The 25,243-nt window shown below is 44.2% G+C and overlaps 1 protein-coding gene and 1 long non-coding RNA gene across 4 annotated transcripts in view; one reads left to right on the forward strand and one right to left on the reverse strand.

Annotated features, from left to right (window-relative positions):
• The first annotated feature begins 2,097 nt into the window (after positions 1-2,097).
• Positions 2,098-3,069, forward strand: LOC144700628 (uncharacterized). Its single transcript, XR_013580804.1, has 2 exons — positions 2,098-2,148; positions 2,906-3,069. It is a non-coding gene; the product is annotated as an uncharacterized LOC144700628 (long non-coding RNA).
• A 6,301-nt stretch (positions 3,070-9,370) lies between these two features.
• Positions 9,371-25,243, reverse strand: part of LOC144700629 (proline-rich receptor-like protein kinase PERK1) — a 36,631-nt gene continuing 20,758 nt past the window's right edge. The window contains exons 8-10 of one of the 3 annotated variants that reach the window (XR_013580806.1): positions 16,211-16,517; positions 16,049-16,128; positions 9,371-9,648 (exon numbers count right to left, since the gene is read on the reverse strand). Coding sequence is in view for 1 of the 3 variants with exons in the window: in XM_078572074.1 (XP_078428200.1) it covers positions 16,215-16,517 (303 nt within the window). In the remaining 2 variants the exon portion in view is untranslated. Of the gene's footprint in view, positions 9,649-9,734; positions 9,953-15,941; positions 16,129-16,210; positions 16,518-25,243 lie in introns of those variants that run through there. The other 2 variants (XR_013580805.1, XM_078572074.1) reach the window with 2 other exon arrangements.

Raw genomic sequence — 25,243 nt, forward strand, 5'->3', positions numbered from 1 at the left:
ATTTGTGTAAACATTATTTGACATACACATCAGGTTATTTTTCCTATATCATTTTGACTTGATGATGTTATTCTGCAAGCTAATTGGTATATTCTGATGAAACTGATGGTTTACCGTGTATATAGTGATGGGAAAAAAAGGGACCTAAAAGTCAGCTTAAACTCATTCTATTTGTAATTGGGGAAGAAGTAGCTTGCATTCTATGAACTAACGTTTTCTTCAAGTTTGAAAGCAAAAATCTGATCATGTTTTAGTTTGGGAAAAATTAAAGTTCCATTTTATGAATTTTTGTTTTATATGACATTGAAAGTGGCAATCAACTCTTCCATGAAATGAGAATTTTTATACCACACGGAAGAATGGATATATTTTTAATGTTTTTGCCAAGATACGCTTAAATTTATTTGAGAAACTGCAAGATTTCCTTCTGATTTTGATTGGGATTTGAACTTGTAGGATGAACAGGTTATCGATTTGGATTTGTCCGTCAATGAGCTACCAGAGGATGCTGTGCAACTTTCGACTTCTCCCTTTTTGGTTTGATTGTGAACCTCAAGATAAAATGTTAAGGGCAAGTTGATTATGACCCTCAGCTTCTCCCTTTTTATGAAATGTTGAAACTTAATTTGCATTATTAGCATGATTTTTACTCTGATCTTGATGGAAACTGATACCATCACTATTCCATACTTAGAAAAGGATAAATGTCATAAACTAAATGACATTCGAAGAACAATTATTTTGGCAAAACTATTTTTTCCGATATGCAACACGTGTATTCTTTTGACATGTCAGTCACTACAAAAATATATATTCAAAATATTAAACAAATGATTTTTAAAACTGATTAAGAATTTTCTAGAATTTTAATGAATTTTATTAATTATCTTTTCAATTTATCAGTTAATTTTATATTATTTTTGCATTAGAAATGTTTTTTTAATTAATTAAGAATTTTCTAGAATTTTTACGAATTTTATTGATTATCTTTTGAATTTAACGGTTAAATTTTAATTATTTTTCGCATTACAAATGTTTTTTTAAAATTAATTAAGAATTTTCTAGAATTTTATCGATTATCATTTGAATTTCACGGTTAATTTTTTTTATTTTTTGCATTAGAAATGATTTTTAAAATTCATTAAGAATTTTCTAGAATTTAAAGAATTCTAATGATTATCTTTTGAATTTCATGGTTAATTTTATATTATTTTTCCCATTAGAAATGATTTTTTTAACATTAATTAATATTTTTTTAGAATTTTAACGAATTCTTTGATTATCTTTTGAATTTAACGGGTAATTTTATATTATTTTTGCATTAAAAATGATTTTTAAAATTAATTAAGAATTTTCTAGAATTTTAGCAAATTTTATCGATTATCTTTTAAATTTAACGGTTAATTTTATTTTATTTTTTGTATTAAAAATGTTCTTTAAAATTAATTAAGAATTTTCTAGAATTTTAACGAATTCTATCGATTATCTTTTGAATTTAATGGTTAATTTTGTATTACTTTTTGCATTAGAAATGAATTTTAAAATTAATTAAGAATTTTGTAGAATTTTAACGAGTTTTATCGATTATCTTTTGAATTTAACGGGTAGTTTTATATTATTTTTAAAAGTAATTTTTAAAAAATAAACAACAAAATTTCAAAATGTGTGAATTTGTGCGGTGCGGATTTCAGCACGAAACCTCACCGCACATCACCCGGTGCTTCATGGGCGTGCGAAAATTCAGACAGGTGGTGCGAATTTTCGCACCGCACCACAAGCGCTACTGTAGTCGACCCATAACATATGACACGATTGTGACTGATTTTCTTAAAGACCAGGGACAAGTGAGGGACTAAAGACATGAGGAACTCGTCCATCACAGATCGTCATCCATCCTGACACACCCTTTCTGGAAGGTGCAGTTCCCTAAATTAGTGATAGTAAAGCTCATTAAGGAAATAATTAACCATCGGCTTATGTAACCTTATGAAAATTGAAATCTAAAAAAGAAAAACGAAATAATCCTATCGAACTTTTCGACCCCTAACCCTATCCCCTATAAATACGCCAACAAACTCGAGAAAATTTAGAATTTGGCAGCCTTCTCGTTCTCACTCCCACGCTTCGAGATCTGCGTGCCCTAGATTTGTAAGATTCATTCTATTCGCTTTGATTTGATCTATCATTCTCTTTGCATGTTGATAGAGTTCTTTGATTTCGTCGGTTTCTCGTTCTCGGCGTGATTAGGTCATCTAGAATTTGTTTGATTCGCGGATTTCGTCAGTCATAGTCAGATCTCTGCTTTGAATCCTCGGATTCCATAGCTGTTGGTAGAGATCGTTACATGGCTGGCATATCAAGTGAGATGGTCGACTGCGGTTGGGCAAGTATTTTGCTCTCCCGGGGGAGACCTTCTCGACGGAGTCCATCGTTTCCTTGCTAATCGTTTGTGGTGGCAATGGCTACATCAGGACTCTACACTCCGTCCTCTCAGATTCTCTCCATTCTTTGTCAAGATCGTCTTCTAGCGTGTCTTCCATTTAGTTCATCAGTATTTTTCAGGTTATAAATTCGTTAAAGCTATATCATTTCTTCTAGAAAGTTTGGTAGTTTATGAACATATTCAAATAAACAAAGCAGGTTAGCGTCATCTCCGCGTAGTTGTTTCTATTTTCTAAGATCCGTTATCCAAAGACCTTCATTTTCATATTTTCAACGCGACTGCTCGCCATTTTGCTCACCTATCGTTTTTTTAGTTATGTACGAATTAAGATGATCGAAACGAGTAATCAATATTTTCTTGTGTGTGTTCCGATGAATTTCGATATCTCTAGCAATTCGTTCTGTACATTCTCAAATTCTAAATTATTATGTCAAATTTACTCCAAGTCATGTGCTTGAATAGTAGCTGGCAACAATTTCGGTGAAGAATTCATCTTTTATGTGATGCATAGATGGATATATTGAAGGAGAAACTTTGCATTTCTGACAAGGAAATGTTGAACAAAAATTTAAGGGGATGTAGAACATGATTCATTTACTTTCTGTATTTGGTAGGCTTGTTTCCTAGCCAGAATCCCAAATCAAAGACAAGAAACGAGTAAAAAAGATTCATAGAAGCATACAAAATACTCTAAAAAATGTGAGATTCAGCCCTTCGGTCCCGTTACTTACCTGGACTTATCTTAAACAGTTCAAATCAACTAAATATATTATTCCGAGTCTAAATATTTAAATATTCAATACTTGAACTCCTTGATAATAAATTTATTTTTTAAGTGTACTAACGTATTTTAACAGTTCGAATCAATTAATTATCTTATGCAGAGGCTAAATATTGGATACTTGAACCCTTTGATAATAAATTTATTTCTTAAGTTGTCTTACTTATTGTAACAGCTCAAATGAATTCAATATCTTACTCAGAGGCTAAATATTTAATATTCAAAACTTGAACTCTTTGATAATAACAATAGCGTTCAAATTTAGAATAAATACACTTTCATTTGGATATGTATTTATTTTTAAAATTCAAATTAAATATCTATATCCTTAACCATTGCTACAAGGGCGAATAAATAAATTTTATAAACCTTGGCTCATAGAAGAATATGACTAGCTAGTGAGGCACAAGAGATGTTTTATGAAGAAAGAAATGCGGTATGATGAGAGGGATAATAAGGATATAAATATGTTATAATAAATGTTCATAATTGAGCACAATTGGATAATGACAGGATAGCTGGATGGATGATGTGCATGAATGGATGCGGATTGATGGATGTAAATAAGATGAAGAATAGAAAGAAGACTCACTGTAAACCCATTTAGTCTGTCATGGGCAAGATGATTTGTGGGATCATTGATCACTAAGAATGATGGATTTCATAATTATTTTCTTTCACTCTCCCTGCTAGAGTGGGGGAAATTCTTAAATAATATTTACATGGATGACATTTATAGATCTTATTGCGAGGGTGGATAGATGAGAGAAACACAGAGGTACTCTTAAGATTTCATCCCAAAACTCCTGCACTATTAGATGTAATGATCTGAAAATGACTCATTGTCAGGCGCATGATTTTCTTTCCCCTCGTTGATCCAAGCGGCAGATTTCCAGTATGTGATCCCATTTTATGGAACCTATAAAATTCATAAAACCACTTAAATAATGTCATAAAATTCTAAAACAAATCTACCCTGACCACGAAAAATATTTTCCTTTCAAACTGGATTTCATAAAACTGTAAAAATACCTGTTTCATCCTAGAAAATTATTTGCATTATGGATGTAATATCGAAAATTCCTTGCAAAATACCCAAAAAAATCCTTAAAAGTTTAGAATACCATTATAAAAATATGTGTAATTATTTTAAGCTTGAAATGATACATATATAGTCATTTGAATTAAAATAAATATGGAAAATTCAGGATATTACTATAATAACTAGCGTGTTTTCAGATGTATCTAATATTGATTATTTGTTAATATCACTTTGTGGAAAAATTAGACAGAATGAAGTGAATATGACAAATAGTTTGTTTATCTAATATTTTTTTCAACTTGATTAGTATACGCAACTGCATCTGATTTGGGTTTCATTATTTAAGATTGATATCGTGAGATTAGTTTTCTTCATTGAGTGTCTGCTATTGATTATTCAATAGATATCTGTTTACAAGAAATTTAACAAATTGGGTGATTTATTTGATACAAGAAGCTAAATTTGTTGTTTATTTTGTAGCGTGTACTTTGAATGGTCATTATTTTGTAACATGTAATCAGCTCATGGAGAGCCAAGAAGTAGCTTGTTGTTTGTCAGGAAGTAACTTAAAGAGAAATGTAGCTTGAATTGGGAAGATACGAAGATTTGACTTAGGGAACTTCAAATATGATGGAAATTGCCGTTTTGTCATAAAATAAGGTCAAGCACCAATGCAGCTTGAGTATTTTAAAGGCACCAAAGATATGATTTGAAGATTAGTACCATGAACTGAGACGGAGGCTATTAAAATTGTATAGCTTCACACAGTGGAGGCAGAAAGAAGTTCCTAGTGATCATTCAAAGTCATTTGGATTCGTAGGAATCTGGGCATATGAGACAATAGGGTCCCCAGACACTGGTCTAATGAAACCGGCCCAAAGATATAAGTGAGATGAGTGTAATTGAACGAGTATGAAAAGAAATATATAAAACATGAAGACAAGGCATGAACACTAATGCTGGCCAACCTAATTTATATAAATTTTCTGTGTGCAGGAGGCACGAGTTTACAAGCGGGCATTCCCTTCCTCGATATTCCTCATATCTAAACACATAAAAATGATAATCATTAATAGAATGAAAAAAACACCCATCAGTTGCCCATTTAATGCACGTCACCACCACTTATTTCCAACACATTTTATTATGGTTTATGATTTTCCATTAATTCATATTGATTTGTCAAAATTATTTTTTGCAATTAAATATGAGTAGTGTTGTCTTTTATGTTGAAATATTTATATACTTATGAATTTAGTTTTTTATATGTATTCACCTCTTTGTTCACATTTATATTAAATGTATTTATTCTTTTGGTGAAAAGAGTGAAACATCAAGTTTTTATTTTTTATAACCCTTGTGTCCAACATTCAATGAGGCACCTTATCTTTTCTATGATTCTCCTAAAAAACTGACAAAAAACGCAGATCCACCATTTGCTTGGTTTCCACTCAGTTCGCCTGTGGATTCAAAAAATACATCACACCTCAGAAACTATAGTTCAATTATCTAGAATACCAAAAAAACTCACATATATTTTCTCTTAGTGAGTGATCACATATTAATTCTATGAAGTAATTTTTCTTGTGGAAAATTTTATTCATCTCAATTCTTGTCATCTAGAAAATATGATGATATTATTCTTCCCTTATGTAAAAAATGATTTATTTTATTTTAAAATAAAAATTTACTAAATAAAAGGATAAACTTAATTCATGAATAAATCAAAAATAGATTATAAAAAATGATTAAGAAATAATTTCAATGACTGATTATAACATTAAATAAGACGTGTCAATTATAACATATCGTTTTCAAGTGAGAACATTATAGAGAAGGGTTGAACTTGTTCTAGTAAACCTGATTGCAAATTCTAACATGAAGACTTTTGAGGCAGGATATGTAGCATAAGAGGAGAGATAATTATGTGAATTAATTATCGTCCAATTTTTCACCCATTGTGTCCAAAGAATATGTCTATGTGAATCAATCCTAGGTCAGAGGATTGCAATGATTCCAAATTCTCTAATTGAGTAGATAATTATTTAAAATAAAAATTAAATATTGTTTTGTCAAGTCTTCACTACCAAGTATCATTGACAATTGAAAAACTAAATCACCTTCCACAGGTCTTCTCTAACCACACAAGAAATGGAACACATGCAATGCCATATAATCCACTCCAGGTGAGAAAGTTTCTGGAATGATATTTACGACTAATGGATAAAACTCGCATCTCATATATATTGAGTTCTGGATGTGTGACTCACAAACCAACTGTTATGTTCTAGAGGCCTTGATGCGGATGAAGAATAAAAAAAAATATTCCTTACCGAAAGACTTTAGTGAAATTGCAACGGCATCGATAAAAATCATTGAAATGAAGTACCTTTGCACGGATCGCATCTGTGATTTTTTGGATCCTGGAGCGAGATGAGTCGAGCTGCTCAAGTGCACAGCCTTTACACGTATCCATGTGGTCCTCAGCACATTCGATCTCCTCCTCTTGACGAGCCCCGTTCTGCCTCCTCGTTATGTCGTCCTGATCACATCGGGCATGTAGAAGAGTCATGGGGAGAAGGGAGAAGAAGGGGAAGGCCCCTGAACAATTCTGGCCTGGGTGAATTTTGTTCAGGACTGTTCCCTATTCATACTAAGTGGGTATTTTTCATAAAAATCCCAAAACTTAAGTATATCTTACGAGATCTAAAAGATAATTTGTGTGTGACCCTCTAGGCTAATGTATCAGTCTAGTTAACAATACCAACAACCCAATAATATTTATTAGCCTTCCAAATCAATTAACAATATCATCATATAGATTAATTAATGTCGGATCGATTTAACCCAATCGATAGGTCGAGTCTCTGACACGTGGGGTGCCAAGCTACAACTCGTTCACTAGAAGATACAAAGGAGTATGTATCAACTCACTCATGGAACCTGTTCGTCAGTGGTTACCATGTATGTCTAATCCCTCATCCACTTGATGCTCCTAGGATGACTTAGGGTATGGTCAATTATCAAACCCTAATTGGTCATCCCTATTAGTACTGATGCGTTTGGAAATCGTCGGAGAACTCTTCTCCTATATTTCACTGGCTTGGCCAGGACTTCATCGCATCGTCTTCCTTGCGCTGTCACCTCTTATACCTAGGGTGGAGGATCCCATATTGACCACTCAATCGCCTTCCTGTACTTCTTGATGCACCCGAACTAAGACCGTTTAGAATCCCATGATTAGAGACTCGTTGCCCATAGCCAAAGTACAACCGTCCGTCTACAAGACGTCTTTGGTGTCTTAGGTCTAAGGACCACTTACACAATCGTGACGTGAATCAACCTGATTGACAGTTCTGTATAATACCATTCAGGGATTCGAGTTTTGATCATAATTTTTTGCAGGACTATGATTTTCACATTTTTATGAATATATTGTAGTACATATGTCTAGATTTTACAAGCAATCTCATTTTATTTACCTTGTTTGTACATTTTAATTACGATCTTATTGAGATATTGTTGATAACATTCATTAAGCATAGATCGAATTCATGCTTGGACATTTCTTTGTTCAAAATTCATCTTAGATATCCTTTTCTCACTAAATTTTAATTAGGTTCATCCTAATGTATATTTTTATCAACTGAATCAAATATCCTTCAAGAGTTAAGTAAAAAATTGTTCATGAGATTTAAGAGTTAAAAAATGTCCTTTGGATGGTGGATGTTTACATCTTGATATCCTTGGAGAGAGATAAGATAATTGAAAATGGTATACAAATTTCAGGTTGGGTAACTTTGTAGTATTTTTGACTAAACATCCTTGGTGATAACATATTTATGTACTGATGGCAGTAAACTACATTCTCATTAATCTAAAAAATAAATTAAACTTGAAATATCTTCATTAAATCTAGAACTTATTACATATTTATAGGATTTCAATGTAAATTGAAGAGACTAAAGCTATTTAAACTTTATATAATTTTGAATCTAAATGTACCAATCATTTTGACTCACATTTGATCCTATATAATCAAATATTTTCAATTGATGAAAACATATTATTTAATTCAATATCTGCATGGTCGTATTGAATGAAGGCATGTGCTGACTTGTCCATTCTGGATTTAAGACCAAATACTTTAACTCAGATAATAAATATCTTGATAGCATGCAAGATAAACTTTTCTGTCAGTTTAACTTATATTATTGGCTCTAAATTATGCATCTTCAAATTGATGAACTGCTGGCTATCATACCGTAAAGATATGATTTTTTATACAGAATTATGGCCTGGTAGATTTGTAGGAACACTTTAAATGTATATCAAGAAAATAATTATACTTCATTGAAAATGATATATTATAAAAGTAATGCATTTTTTAAAGCATAATATAATCCATTTCTTGTTCTGAAAGATTCACAATATTTTGGTGAAATATGTCTTAACATAATCTAATAAAACTTATTTTCAAAATTTAGCTGAATACATGAATTTTCATGTATTCTTACTATGTATGATCAATAGAATTTAATAACATTGCTTCAACATAAATACTTTTCTAGATGAGTAAATCCTGATATTATTGTACTATGATGACTTCATAAAAGTATAGGCCAAATACGAAAAAAATATGAATCATATTTGATGACCTAATATCCCCTCACTAACTTTTTTTAAACTGAATTTAGTGTAACCAATATGCTACTCACAAAAAGCTGCAAAACAGTTATAAATTAGTGTCATCTCAACATTAAACTGATTCATGTGAATTTGGCTAATCTCATTATAAATAATGTAAATACTGAGATAACCAATGTTCCCAAAATACATCACTCGAATTGTTGAGAAAATCCCAAAGGAAAATGATGCTTCTGGGGCTAAAAAGTGAGATAAGTATATTGAAAAAATGTGCTACCACCAAAACTGTGCTTACCATTGTCATGCCACTATAAACTCTCTAAGATTCAAGTAGCAGAAGAGTTTATTGAATAAAATATTTTATATTATCTTGAGATAATTCAAATCACCAAAAAATTCAAACATTCAAACTTGCACAACTACAGAACAGAATGAAAATTTTCAGGTATGAGAAACACACTGACAAACAAAACACATTTAACCTGATTGTAGAAGACAATGTCCTATGAGTGTTTTCTCCAGGGAATATCTACACGAACAATGGATAATTCCATTTGGTATCATGAGCTTTACATTCTAAATTTTTCTTGTGTTCACCGATCTCATTATGAAAACCTATCGAATCATTGCAGATTTACTCTGGCCTAATGCAGTTGAATTCAATGCGCCTCCAAATTCCATCGCTCGGGTATTTGAAATGATTATTGGGATACACGCTTGTGCAGATTACCAGATCTATGATACAGTTTACAAAGCATTAAGAACTTGAAGGGATATTTGCGACCTGGATCTATGTGGCCACTATTTTGCTACCCTTCTACAGGAATGGAATTAAATACAATGAACAAGAATCACAGTTTTTTCACCCATAATAATGAAGCAAGAGAGAAAGTAGATCTTAACTACAAACTAGACAAAGTCCCAACAGGGATAAGTTTACTATAAATCAAGTCAATGAGAAGAGAGATCTTGTGAACCTCAGAACAGATCATTTTAAAGAAAGCATCACAATCCAGACCTTACTGTCTGCGGATTTGGCCTACAAATAAACAGTCTTGCTTAGCCAGTTTCTAGAGATATCTAAAAAGGTAAAAAATAGTATCCATAATGATTGCCATTTGGTCAAAATATTTCCCATTGTATTCAGGTGTGTTTGAAAAATTGCCAAAACGAATTCAACAAAATAACCATGGAAAGGTGTAACCAGGTTAGGAAGATTACAGATTTCTAAGCAACTCATAGTTCTCTCCAAGCGTCTTTAGACGCTAGTCTTTTTCTGATTTGCACCATTGAATGTGGAATAGCTTCTAAAAGGGCATCTTTCAGTCCACTTTCAAAGAGTAAGTTGGCTAAGATCCGGCCCAAATTGATTGTCAAAACCTTCTGCTAACAAAATCTTAATCTTGACTGATAGGACCCTGGATGTAGGCTTGCATTGGGACGAGGCCTAGATGAGAAGTATAGTTGTTCCTGTGCTTAGATAGTAGAAGGGGAATGATCAGAGGAGAGGTCAAATGGAGGAGGCACAGATCAACCGGGGATGAACTACCTGAAGACACGGTGAGGTACAGACGATCATGAGGGACGGGGATCACAGAAGGAGGGGACTTAGACATTAGGAGGTGAGGACATATCTATTTAAGGAAATACATAAGGGTCAAATAACCAAACTGCCCCTAGTGGGCTAACATGACTAAACTAATCTTAGGTAGGATGGGGATCGTACTAATGCCATACCTTTGTTTTGGTACTCTCTCTCTCTCTCCCAATGTAACAATATGCAATATGGATGATAAAAAAATGGTTATAAAGATAGTTACAACACAGGAAATCCTTGAAAAGACCTGGTTAGTGGGAGCAATCATAGTCCGACAGTCAGATAATCAAAAAAAAATTGAAAACTTATAAATCAATTCATCGCTTTATACAAAGAGGATTCTTGGAATGGTTTCTGTCAAGCCCTTGGTTTAGGTGTTGGCGAGGAAGGAGAAGAGAAGAAGATAATGACATAATCGATTAAGAGGGTACATAGGAGGGTGTATATACCCTAAGAGAAGGAAGAGAGTGGTAATAGGGAATAGTATCTCACTAACACCCCCCCGCAAGCGAAGTATGGATGTCGTCCATGCCGAGCTTGGACACTGCACGCTGGAGAAGTGGTCGAGAAAGTCCCTTGGTGAGAACATCTGCGGCCTGATCAGCTGAGGCAACAAAGTCCAGATCAAAGATCCCCTCGTCCATGCGCTCCTTAAAGAAGTAGCCGTGGAGTTCCATGTGCTTGATCCGGCCCTGCTGACCAGGGTTCTTGGCCAGAGCAATTGCCGACTTGTTGTCGCAGTAGAAGCGGATCGGGCCAGAATACTCCACACGAAGATCGTGGAGGATCCCGTAAATCCACTGGCCTTCAGAGGCCCCATCGGCAAGTGCTCGGTACTCGGCTTCAGCACTGGAGCGGGACACTTTGTCCTGCTTGCTGCTCTTCCAACTGACGAGGCTGCCGAAGACAAATGTGCAGTACCCCATGGTAGAACGACAGTCCACAATCGAGCCGGCAAAGTCCGCGTCAGTGTAGACCTTCACGGTCCGTTCCATACTCCGAGGGAAGAGCAAGCCTTTCCCCGGGAAGCCCTTTAGGTACGCAAGTACCCGGTTGGCAGCCTGGCGATGGATCTCCCGCGGAGAGTGCATGAACTGACTGAGGAGGTTGACGGCGAAGCTGATATCTGGCCGAGTGTGCGTCAAGTAGAGGAGTTTTCCCACCACCTGCTGGTACTGATAGGCGTTCACCGGGGCCGAGTCCTCCCCCTTACCCAACTTCATGTTAGGATCAATGGGAGTACTCACCAGCGCACACTCGGTCATGTCTGTCAAGGCCAGTAAGTCGACGGCATACTTCTGCTGCGACACAAAGATCCCCCGGGGGGAGTATGCCACCTCAAGGCCGAGGAAGTAGCGAAGAGGCCTGAGGGCCTTGATCTCGAACTCCTTGGCCAACGCAGAGATGAGGCGGCTAGCCTCGGCAGAATCGGACCCCGTAATGAGAATGCCGTCGACGTACACGGCCAGAATAGAGACACCAGCAGGACTGTGACGGAAGAATAGGGAGGCATCCCCATTGCTTTGAGTGTAACCCTCGGCCTTCATGACCGAAGAGAGCCGGCCGAACCACATCCGTGGTGACTGCTTTAGTCCATAAAGGGACTTCCGCAGGCGGCAGACGGTACCCGGGGGGCCGAGGGTATACCCGGGAGGCTGCTGCATGTACACCTCCTCCTTCAAATCACCATGTAGAAAAGCGTTCTTCACATCGAACTGCCCGATCATCCACTGGAAATGTGCCGCAAGTGCCAAGAGAAGACGGACTGTCTCCATCTTCGCCACAGGAGAGAACGTCTCGAAGTAGTCCACGCCATTAGACTGAGTGAACCCCCGAGCCACAAGGCGAGACTTGAGGCGCTCGAGAGTACCATCCGCATGATGCTTCTTGGCATGTATCCACTTACAATCCACCGCCCTCTTGCCAGGAGGGAGGGGAACGACATCCCAAGTGTGGTTCTTGAGCAAGGACTGCATCTCCTCGTCCATCGCCGCTTTCTAATGAGGAGAAGCGATAGCATCGGCTAGGCAGCGAGGAATGGGATCCGACTCGATGTGAGTAAGGAACAGCCGGTATGGAGTACTCAGCCGGTCGAAGGAGATATAGTGAGATAAGGGGTAGAGGGGTGTGCGAGTGCACTGACGAACCCCTTTTCGAAGGGTGATAGGCCATCCCAACTGAGCATCATCATCAGCAGGCGGGTGGGATGGATCGTCCGACGAAGGAGCGGAAGCAAGAGATGGGGAAGTGGACTCACCAGGGGAATGAGAGTCAGAAGGAGGAGCAGCGGAAGGAGGTGGCAAGGGTGCCGGAAGCGAAAGTGGAGAAGGGGAAGGTGACTCCAAAGACCCCTCAGGGGAAGACGTTGGAGCAAACGAAGACGGACGGGGAGACGGATCCGGAGAGGTAGATGGCGACGTTGGAGCAGTGGGCTCCACAAACGGGAAGGGTTCCAAGTGAGGAACCGAGGAAACCTCATCCAACGGGAGACGGGACGAGGGGGAGCCACCGAAATAAGACTCATGTTCGGCAAAGGTGACGTTTGCCGAGATGAAAAACCGCCGAGACGGGGGATGATAGCAACGATACCCTTTTTGGAGGGAGGTGTACCCCACAAAGACGCACCGAAGGGCCCGAGCATCGAGCTACGTGCGAGATGGAGTCGTGTCGTGAACATACGCTGTGCAGCCGAAGACCAGTCCGCAACGATATATGGGGAAAGGCCGCGTTCATCCGATCCAAGGGGCTGCTGAACCCGAGGGGCTGGGAGGGGATACGGTTGACGAGATGGGTACTCGTCAAAATCGCCTCACCCCAATAAGCCCACGGAACACTGTAATTCAGCAGAAGCGTACGAGCTGTCAACGTGACATACCCGATCCGACGTTCTGCCATACCGTTCTGTTCAGGCATAGCCACACAAGAGGACTCGTGGAGAATCCCATGATCCGCGAAGTACGCGGCCAAATCAGCAATAAAGAAGTCCCGGGCGTTATCGGAGCGGAAGCGCCAGATACCCCGGCCAAACTGCGTGTGAACCATGGCGCAGAAATGGCGGACTGTTGGTGCGACCTTGGACTTCGCAGTCAGCAAATATACCCAGGTGTAGCAGGTGGCCTCGTCAACAAAAATCTGAAAGTAGCGGTGGCCCTTTAGGCTGACCTGCGGGGCTGGTCCCCAAACGTCACTGTGGATGCGAAACAGCGGAGTCGATGAGTGAGACGTGGACGGAGAGAAAGATGAACGACGATGCTTGGCCAGCTGGCAAGCGTCACACACAATCGTCTGAAGGTCCAATCTGGTACACATCGAAGGAAAGAGACGCTGTAAAATGGAAAAGGGTGGGTGACCCAGCCGCTGGTGAGCCAACTGAAGGCGTCCTCTGCGCTGCTCAGCGACCGACCTGGGGTGGCGATGCACCAGAAAGCACTGAGAGCGACCCCCATCGTCCAACAACAGCAGCCCGTTCTCCCGCCTAATCGGTGTAGTCCGGCCCACCTTGTCAGACAGAAACATCCCGTCAGGCTGAAGGTGAAGTGAACACGAAAGTGCATCAACCAGACGCTGAGGAGACATAAGTATAGCTCGCAGGTCGGGGACATGAAGGACGTTGCGGACCACACCGAGGCCATCTACAAAGACTGCCCCAATACCGGCCACACGCAGACGTCCACCACCAGCTGTGAGGACTGTACGGCTCCCACTATGCCTCTCGTAGGATACAAATCGGTCATTGAACGGGGTCATATGTTCGGTTGCCCCCAAATCAAGAACCCAAGTCGTATCAGACACGAGAGGCGAGTGAAGAGCCGTATGACCACAATACCACTGATCAGACCGAAAAGAATGAGACGCACCGAACCCGCCGAAATGTGCCGTTGATTGGGTCGGAGTCTGCATGGTAGCCATCTGGTCGCGGAGACGGGCCAAATCTGCCTGGAGCTGCTCTAGAGTCGTAGTAGAACTGGTGCTGGTGGACGATGTAGGCGTGGACTGGGCGACCATAGCTTGACCTTCCGCGGCCTCCTCCTTTCGGTTGTCGTATTGGCGCTTCTTACACCACTTGCGGAGATGTCCAGGCTTGCTACAGTATGAGCAAACCATCCCGGAGGCAGCCGGCTCCGCAATGGAGGCAGGGTTTGGAGAGGGAGGCGGAGTGAGAAGGGCTGTCGAGTCACGAGGCGCCTCCGATGGGAGAGTTCCAAGGATCTAAAAATGGCTCTCCTCCTCCTGGAGTTCCTTCACCAGATCATCAATCGTGGGAAGTCCTTCCTTGCTGTGTAGGGCACGTCTACGAGTGTCATCGTAGTCCTTGTTGAGGCCGTTGAGGAACCCCAGAAGGCGAAGGCGAAGGACGTTCTGGAACGTCTTGCACGTCAGATCATCGGTCGGCAAATAGTAGTCCACCTCGTCCCAAAGTTTCTTGTGCTCTAAGGCATAGTCTGAGATGGACATCGCTCCCTGGCGAAGATTGCTGGCCCTTGCCACCAGCATAAAGAGATGCCAATTGTCCCCTTCTCGTCCACAAAATGTGTTCGCCTGGTCCCAAAACCCTTTCACTGTCGAGCGACGAGGCAAGCGTTCACGGAACGAGGGAGCCATGGTGTTCGTGTAGAGCCATCCGAGGACAAAATGTTCTTCGGCTTCCCACGCAGCATAGTGCGGATGGGTCGGTAGAAGAGGATCCTCCGTACAATGCTTGTACAGTTGGCGGGCTTTGAGAGTAGTTTCGACAAAATGACGCCACTGGAGCAGATTCGGACCCTGGAGACACGTCGAGTTGGGAACCAAGGGCAGTGGATGAGTGACCTTGTGTGACAACGGTTCCTTTTGGAAGTCTGCATCCGTGAAGCCCCTGGACATCAGCGAAGGCGTGAATGCCGGCTGACATGTCTGACCCGTGGAGTGGAGGTCATCCAACATCAGAGGCTGCGGCTGGCTGCGGCGGAGGCTGCAGCTTGCTGCAGCTGATCCGCGGCTGGCTGCGGCTGATGCTGCGGCTGGCTGCGGCTGACGCTGCGGCTTGCTGCAGCGGAGGCTGCGGCTGGCTGCGGCGGAGGCTGCGGCTTGCTGCGGCTGGTCCGCGGCTGGCTGCGGCTGATGCTGCGGCTTGCTGCGGCTGATGCTGCGGCTTGCTGCGGCTGAAGTCTCCGGTAGCTCCGCGGGCTGGCTGCGGCTGGCCAAACCTAGGGTTTGGCTGGTTAGTCGACCTGGCTGAGATCTGGCTGCGGCTGATCCGTCGGTCACGCTCCGGGTTCGCTAGACAGCGAGAGGGTGATGTCAAACCCTAGGTTGAGGAGCTCTAGAGCTCTGATACCATGTCAAGCCCTTGGTTTAGGGGTTGGCGAGGAAGGAGAAGAGAAGAAGATAATGACATAATCGATTAAGAGGGTACATAGGAGGGTATCTATAACCTAAGAGAGGAAGAGAGTGACAATAGGGAATAGTATCTCACTAACAGTTTCTAATAAATCATTCAAATTAAAAATATTTTAAAGAATATGTTACAAACTATCGCTAATATCCACCAATAAATACCTTACTCCTGACAAGTTGCTCAGAATTCCTCCAATCGGAGCAGAAAATCTGGCAAACAAAGCCAAAAAACAGCCCGTCTCCTAAAAACAAAGAGAACCACATTTTCACTATATTAAAAAAAATAGGAGAGGGAAGAAACAAGGGGAACTAATTGAAACTTACAATGTTATGAAGATCCGCTGAACCCTCTGATGTCCTTCCTGGGCCTTCTGGGAAGCTCTACCTCTCCAGTGGTTTGTCCCTCGCTGCTGGACACGGACACATTTAGGCCGTACAAGCTGGTGGGGGCGCTGTACTCGCTACTTGTGTACTCTTGACTTCCCAGAGCCAATTTTCTAAACCTCCTCATATCCTCACTGTACTGTCCTCTGTCATAGTCTGCACTGGAACCATAAACGGAGCTCTGCCCAGGGAGCAACCCATCGTTCAGATCATCCAGGGATATATCTCCTTCGAGAACCCGGACAATCTGCAAAGAGAAAACATGAATCGGAAGATGAATTGATTTCATAACCTAAAGTAGGAACCCTACAATCATAGTTAATGGGATAATGTTTGTTCATCGTAAAAAACCCGTGACTGTCTTGCGGGATGAGAGGGAAAGAGAGTTAAGACCTGCTTTGTTAGGGAAGAGAGAGCTTCTGGAACAGCAAGGGGAAAAGGGTAATTGTGGAATGGATGCGGCCAATAGAACCAGTGGGATAGACTTTGCCAAAGGAGAGACAGAGGAAATATAAACAACTTCAACAAAACTTCTTGAACGTTAGAAATCAAACAGTAAACCTCAGAGAATTTGTCAGGATGCAAAGGTGTTCTCAAGTCGATGACAATTAAGAATCTGAAATATATCTCCTTTACCCTTATCTTTCTATAATTTCACTCCTACCTGCAACGTCTACTTTTATGACCGTTGTGTGAAAAATACGGGCACGGATCTTAAAATACAAACCCGAAATGGACTTTAAAAAGCGCACTTGCCCTATTTAAATGTATACCCCGATTTTATTTTGCTCTAGTCATGGTGATTGGTGTTGATATGTGTCTTCCTCAGACCTACCTGGAGAAGAGGAAGAAGAGGAGACATCTCATTGGTGCCACGTCAGGCAACATGTGGGGCAATTAATAGGCAGAAATTCTTGTCTATAAATAAGAGGTAATAGTTTATCAAAGAGGCAACAGATTCTTGAAGGCTGTTTGAGACGGCAAATAGCTGAGCGGGACATCCTCCATCTCAGAAGAAGACGAGGGCAATTTGCCTTGTCACTCAACCCTATCTCACTTCTTTCTCCCTCTCTCTCTCTCTCTCGATCACATTCACCGGCTATTTTGGCTGCAGTCTCTGGTCATCAACTCAACTCTTGGTACACCATTCTTAGAAATTCTTGACATTTATATGGAATCTGAAAATCACGATCAATTGAAGTCTGTTGCGACATTGATATTCCCCTTGGAGGAGCATATAATGTCTCTCTCCAGGCTCTCTGCACTAAGAGCCTCTCCAGCGCTCCCAAGACTGGGGACCATTTCCCATAACATCACTAACAGGGGCAAGATGGTTCCTTATTCTAGTTGATGACTGCACAAGGCTGACTTGGGTACATTTGCTCAAACATAGATCAGAGGTTACAAGGGTCATACAGGACTTCTGTGTGAGAGTTCAAAATCAGTTTGGTCCAATAATGCTAAGGACTTCTTTAATGAAATTTTGTCTTCATATTTCTTGACACACAATGTACTACAAGAATCTTCATGTGTATACACCCCACCGTAGAATGGAGTTGCTGAACAGAAAATAAGTATTGTGGTTAATGCAGCAAGGACTCTCGTCCATCAGAATGTCCCCAAGTATTTTTGGGGAGAGGCCATATTGACAGCAGTCTGTTAGGAGCCTCGACAATGATTCAATGGATGCGCATGACCCTCTGAGATATTCAAAGGATGAACGTAGAGAAGGAAGATTGTATCTCATAGTAGAATAGTCGATGGTGAGGACTTGACGGCCGGATCGGCGGTCTGGACACGGGAGGATCTCCTGAGACGCCCGAGGTTCTCTGCAAGTTTGTCTGATGGTCCTTCCGGTCGCTCCCCCTTTTTATCTCTTTTCCCACCATTTGTATTCCCGCCTTATTCAAAATCTTGCACGTGCTATTCACTCCCCACGTGAGAGGTTGTTTGCCTTTCTCTTGTTTGACATATAAGTGCCCAAGGGGCGCTTATCACAGTCCACCTAATTAATCGACTACCTTCAAAGGCATTGAAATATAACACTCCAGTCAATAGTATCTCAGAATACTTTCCTCATATTAACTTGAAGACCAGATTAAAGCCGAAAGGGTTTGGGTGTACAGCCTTCGTTCACATATATAGTACACTGGATAAATTCAGCCCAAGAGAAGTTAAGTGTATATTCTTCGGTTACTCACAACGAAAAAGGGATATAAATGTTATGATCCCAAGTCAAAAAATTCTTTATAACTGCGGATCTGATATTTGCTGAAAATGAGCAATAATTTGCAAATGAATCAGACACATGAGTTCAGACATCATTTGAAGGTAACCATCTGAACATACTTGTTGAGACAACTACTGAGGATACAACTCATGCTAGAGCAGAGGCATCCAGCCATTAATATAGATCCATTTGATATTACAGTTAGTAACCGATCACTCACAAAAGATGTTAGACCAAGGCTATTGTCCCTCAAAGTGAAGAGCTCCAAACTCAAGAGTTTAATGTAAAAGATCAAGATGATGACTTAAGGTGGCCCATTGCCCTTAGGAAAGGAAAAAGAACATGTACCCAAAGAGTTAAGTATCCTCTTTATAATTTTGTGACATTTGAGCACACCTCTTCCAACTTTCAGACATTCCTTATTATGCTGGATTCAATCATCATTCCAAAAACTGTTAAGGAAGCGTTAGCAGATGAGAAGTGGACAGAAGCAAAGAATGTTGAAATGGAGGCTCTTATAAAAAGTGGCACCTGGGAGGTTGTCAATCCACCTAAAGCTAAATGACCAGTTGGATGTTGCTGGGTGTATACTGTAAAATACAAAGCTGATGGGACCATAGAAAGCCCGATTAGTCGCCAAAGGCTATACACAGCGTTATGGAAATGATTATGAGGAAACTTTTGCTCCAGTAGCAAAGCTAAATATAGTGCGTATGTTGATTGCAATTTCGGCAAGTTTGGGATGGAAACTACATCAATATGATGTGAAGAACGCCTTTCTACAGTTTTTGGCGTGAGAGGCAAACCGTCGGAGCTCGCCAGGGGAGAAGGGCGAACGGCAGTGAAAGAAGGCGATGAGGGAGAACCGGTGAGGGAGAACGGCAGAGCTCGGAGAAGGGCGAAGGGCGGAGCTCGGAGAAGGACGAAGCTCGGAGAAGGCGGTGAGGGCGAACGGAGCTCGGAGAAGGGCGAAGGGTGAACGGCAGTGAGGGAGAACCGTCGGAGCTCGCCAGGGGAGAAGGGCGAACGGCAGTGAAAGGAGGCAGTGAGGAAGAACCGGTGAAGGAGAACCTGTGAGGGAGAACGGCCGCGAATCGGCAGGGAAAACGGCAGGGAAAAAAGGCCGACCGTCGGGGCAGGTCGGAACTCGCCAGGGGAGAAGGTCCGACCGTCAAAGAAGGTCGGATAAGGTCGAAGAGGGGAGAAGGGGAAAAGATCGACCGTCGGAGATCGTCGGAGATCGTCGGGAAGAAGGTTGTCGGAGACCTTCGGAGACCGACCGCCTTGATGGGAGAAGGTCCGACCGTCAAAGGTCAACCATCGGAGATCGTCGGAGCACGGGGAGCTCTACCCTCGGAGGAACTCATCCATCGGAGATCGTCAGAGCAAGGGTAGCTAGACCGCCGGAGATCGCCGAAGAGTGACCGTCGGCGATCGTCGAACTCCCCATCGGAGCTCGACCAGCGGAGCTTGGCCAGCCCGTCGGAACGGAAGGGAAAAAAAAAAAGGAAAATTTCCCAACGTCGGGCGTTTTAGCTCCCATGGGCGCCAGGTTATATGCCAAGGGGGTGTACAACGAGGAACGATACGGTCGTGTCGGACGAGAGGAGCGGCTCGATGGGAAAAGACATGCCACTGCTCAGCGTGGATGTGTCGAAAGGGGACCCCGACACGTTCATCCGGGAGGAAATAGATTGTGGGAAACATACCGTAAAGCTCCTTCGGGGGGGTAGGCGGCCTCACATCCCGACATGTTGGAGGGCACCGCGACAAATCTCAGGCCTTCAACCAAGCATGCGGGAGATCTCCTCTGGACCAGCAAAGAAGATCACCCCATATCCTCGACAGGGCAAGATTCCTGCGGGATTGTCCAGGCGGCGATTTACGGTGGGAGGATCTCCGACAGGGCACCCAGGGACCACTGCGACCAAGTTCTTGGAGTTACGGCTACCGACCATTAAGGTGGCATCCAAACGACAGGCTCCACCACGGCCATGGGGGAGGGTCCCACCGTGCCCAAGGTGAAAGGGCCCCACACACCTCCACTTGGAGGGAGGGGGTGGGGGGAGGTCTTGAAGACCAAGGGGGCGTTTGGAGGGGGTCATCCCAAGTCTTAGCAGAGCCGGAACAGAACCTGATCCGCTGGGATGGGAAAGATTGCAGCACTCGGATGACGGGAATGGAGAAGGATAAGGGCAAGGGACCCATGTATGCACATCTTGGGGAAGGGCCAGAGCTCCGGGATAGGGGGAGCAGGATCATCCAGAAGGGGCAAGCAGAAAGAGGGGAAAATTGGCGCTTACGGAGGAGGACGGGAAGAAGACTTGGGTGGTGTCCGGACACAACAGTCAGATACGCCTAATCGCCGACGGACGATCGAAGAAGATGGCCGCTCGTCGAAAGCCATATGGGGCTGCGCCAAGAGATCAGCAAAACAGCGGGGAAGAGACTGCAGAGTCCTCTAGCCACGCAGAGGCCGCGGTGACAGAGGAGGTCCATGGCACACATCCGATGATGGCGGAGTTGGCCGAGGTGGTGGGAGTAACTCCGGTGAGGGTACAAGGGGGGCAAGCATCGGATCATCAATGAAGTGTCTATCATGGAATATACATGGGACAAAGGGAGGCGGGGAGTTGTGAGTGTAAACCCTAGAGGGTCTGGGGGAGAAGAGAGGTTGAAGGAGAATAGAATGTAATGACATAATGAATGAGAGTTACAAGAGGGGTGTATATACCCTTAAGAGATAGAATAGAGAATAGGGCTAATGGGCTTATAGAACAGGGCCCATTAGCCCATAGAGGACATGTCTCACTAACAGCCCCCCGCAAGCGAAGTGTGGATATCGTCCATACCGAGCTTGGATACTGCACGCTGCAAGAGAGGCCTGGATAGGCCCTTGGTAAGCACATCAGCAGCTTGATCAGAGGAAGCAACAAAATCAAGGTCAAAGATGCCCTCGTCAACCCGCTCCTTGAAGAAGTAGCGGTCACGTTCCATGTGCTTGATCTTTCCCTGCTGGCCCGGATTCTTGGCCAGTGCAATTGCCGACTTGTTATCACAGAAGAAGTGAATCGGGCCGGCATACTCAACCCGTAGGTCATGGAGTATCCCATAGATCCACTGAGCCTCCGAGGCCCCATCAACAAGCGCTCGGTACTCGGCTTCGGCACTAGAGCGGGACACTTTGTCCTGCTTGCTGCTTTTCCAACTAACCAGGCTGCCGAAGACGAAGGTGCAGTACCCGGTCGTGGAGCGATAATCAACAAGGGACCCCCCGAAGTCTGCATCGGTGTAGACCTTCACCGTCCGGTCCGAGCTGCAAGGAAAGAGTACACCCTTCCCTGGACAGCCCTTCAGATACGTAAGTACCCGAGTGACCGCCTGGCGATGAATGGCGTGTGGATCATGCATGAACTGGCTCAGGAGGTTGACGGCGAAGCTGATGTCGGGCCGAGTGTGCGTCAAGTAGATCAATTTTCCCACAATCTGCTGGTACTCATAGTGATCCACTGGAGGCGAGTCCTCCCCCTTCCCCAATTTTACGTTAGGGTCGAGGGGAGTGCTGGCTGGCGCGCACTCCGTCATGCCGGTCAAAGTCAACAAGTCCATGCAGTACTTCTGCTGGGAGACGAAGATACCCCGAGGGGAGTAAGCAACTTCAAGGCCAAGGAAGTACCGAAGTTGGCCCAAGGCCTTGATCTCGAACTCCTTAGCCAAAGCGGCAGCAAGACGTGTAGTTTCGACCATATCAGACCCCGTCAGCAGCATATCATCCACATAGACAGCAAGAATGGAGACACCACCGGACGAATGCCGGAAAAACATGGTGGCATCCCCATTACTCTGGGTGTATCCCTCAGCCTTCATGACAGAGGCGAAGCGACCGAACCACATCCGTGGGGACTGTTTCAGTCCATAGATAGACTTACGCAGTCGACAGACGGTGCCCGGCGGGCCGAGAGGATAGCCCGGAGGCTGCTGCATGTAGACCTCCTCAGTCAGATCCCCGTGCAGGAAGGCGTTCTTCACATCGAACTGTCGAATTACCCACTGGAAGTGAGCCGCCAATGCCAAGAGAAGACGGATAGTCTCCATCTTCGCCACCGGAGAAAAGGTCTCGAAGTAGTCGACGCCATAAGCTTGGGTGAACCCCCGAGCCACAAGTCGAGATTTGTGACGCTCGAGTGTCCCATCTGCATGGTGCTTCTTAGCGTGGACCCACTTGCACCCCACCGCCTTCTTTCCAGGAGGAAGAGGGACGATATCCCAGGTACGATTCTTGAGCAAGGACTGCATCTCCTCGTCCATCGCCGCTTTCCAATGAGGAGAAGCGATAGCATCGGTGATGCGGCGAGGGATGGGATCCGATTCGATGCGGGAAAGAAACAGCCGGTAGGGGGTACTCAGCCGTGCGAGAGATACATAATGAGACATGGGATAAAGGGGAGTGCGGGTGCACTTGCGAACCCCTTTGCGAAGGGCGATGGGCCAGCCAAGATGATCATCGTTGCCATCGGAGGAAGGAGGTCCATCGCCGGAAGAAGAGGGAGCGGAAGCCTGAGTAGGAGGAAAATCAGGAGAACAGTCATGAAAAGAATCCTCGCCGAGTCGGCAATGACTCACGAGAGGAGAGGAAGTGTCAACCATCGGAGAGGAAGAGGCCTCAGGAGGAGACCAAGAGGTAGCGACATCGGTCGGGAATAGGAGGTGCTGGAAGAACCTCAAGAGATGACGAAGAGGGACTGGAGGGTCAAAGGAAGATAGATCCTGACCCGACGACACGGTCGGAGCAGCGGGCTCCGCGGACGGAACCGGTTCCAAGTGAGGAACCTAAGGATCCTCATCCAACGGAAGGAGGGGTGAGGAAGAATAATCTCCAAAGTAGGGCTCGTACACGGCAAAGGTAACATTCGCCGAAACGAAGAACCGCCTGGAAGGCGGATGATAGCACCGTACCCTTTTTGGAGAGTCTGAGTACCCCACAAACACACACCGTAGAGCTTTAGCATCCAGCTTCACAAGGTCGGTGAAGTATCGTGGACGTCGCCGTGCATCCGAATACCCGTGGAAGAAGGCCGGTCTTCAATGGAACCCCGAACGCCGCACCGAGACGGTCCAAGAGGCGTAGCAAAGTCGAGGGATTGGGATGGGAGGCGATTGATGAGATGGGTGCTCGCCAAAATCGCCTCACCCCAATATGTCCACGGAACCGTATAATTCTCCAAGAGTGTCCGAGCGTCGAGGTCACATAGCCGATCCGCCTTTCTGCCATACCGTTTCTGCTCCGTGTAGCAACACATGAGGACTCATGCAAGATCCTCTTTCCGCAAAGAACGACGAGGTTGGCATTGAAGAAGTCACGGGCATTGTCCGACCGAAGCGCTGAATGCCACGCCAAACTGGGTCTGGATCATGGCACAAAAATGTCGGACAGACCCTGACACATCGGACTTGGCCCGGTAGATACGCCCACGTGCACCGGGTGGCCTTGTCAACAAAAATCAGAAAGTACCGATGACCCTGCAGGCTCGGTTTGGGGCCGGTCCCAGACATCGCTGTGAATGCGGAGGAGTGGCGTCGAGGTATGAGACTGAGATGAGGGAAAAGACGACCGGCGGTGTTTAGCCAACTGACAAGCCTCACACACAATAGTCTTCGGGTCCAAACCCACAAACAAAGTCGGAAACAAACGCTTTAAAATAGCAAATGACGGATGCCCGAGGTGCTGATGCGTCAGATGTAGTCGACCCCTCCGCTGCTCATCGGCCGGCCGAAGACTGGGCTGCACCCGGAAGCACTGCGAGGTCCCCCCATCGTCCAGCAGCAGCAACCCGTGCTCGCGTCTAATCGGTGTAGTTCTCCCCACCTTGTTAGACAGAGACATTCCATCAGGTGTCAGGTGAAAAGAACAAGACACAGAATCAACAAGACGCTGAGGGGACATCAAAATGGCTCGCAGCAACGGAACATGCAGAACCCCTTGAACCACTCCCAGACCATCGATGTAGACTGCCCCAATACCCGCCACGGGAAGACGTCCACCACCCGCAGTAAGAACAGTGCGGCCCCACCATGTCGCCAATGCAGAGACAAACCGGTGGTTGAAGGGGTCATATGTTCCGTGCCCCCGAGTCAATTACCCAAGTCGTATCCGCAACCAGGGGAGCCGGAAAGGCGGTATGACCACAGTACCACTCCGTAGTGGGTAGGGTAGAGCACGCACCAAAGAAAGACGAGGAGGGCACCGAGGTGGATGTCTGAAGAGCAGAGAGCTGGGACGTGAGCCGAGCAAGCTCGGCCTGCACACGGTCAAACTGTTCTGCCGTAACATGCTGAGAAGCGCCGGAAGTAGACTGAGCAAGCAAAGCCGACTCTTTCTTCTTCTTCTTCTTCTGTTCAGCGAAGTACTTCTTCCGACAGCGGGATTCCACATGACCAATCTTGCTGCAGTAGGAACAGACCGGGGCAGCGCCTTCCTGGGTCGATGCAGGGGTGGAGGAGGGCCGAGAGAGGAGGGCCGAGAGAGGAGGGCCGTCGAGTCCCGTGGATCCTCGGAAGCTTGACGGCCAAACTTCAGGATATGACTCTCCTCTTCTTGAAGCTCTTTCACCAGCTCGGAAATGGTGGGCAGACCCTCCGTGCGGTACATGGCAGCGCCGGATGTGCTCATATTCTCGATTCAGCCCTGATGAAGCCCAGCAAGAAGACGTAGCGTATGTTGATACATTAGGCTGGAGGTGTCC

Source organism: Wolffia australiana, chromosome 3 (assembly GCF_029677425.1).
Source record: "Wolffia australiana isolate 7733 chromosome 3, ASM2967742v1".
Lineage (NCBI taxonomy): Eukaryota > Viridiplantae > Streptophyta > Magnoliopsida > Alismatales > Araceae > Wolffia > Wolffia australiana.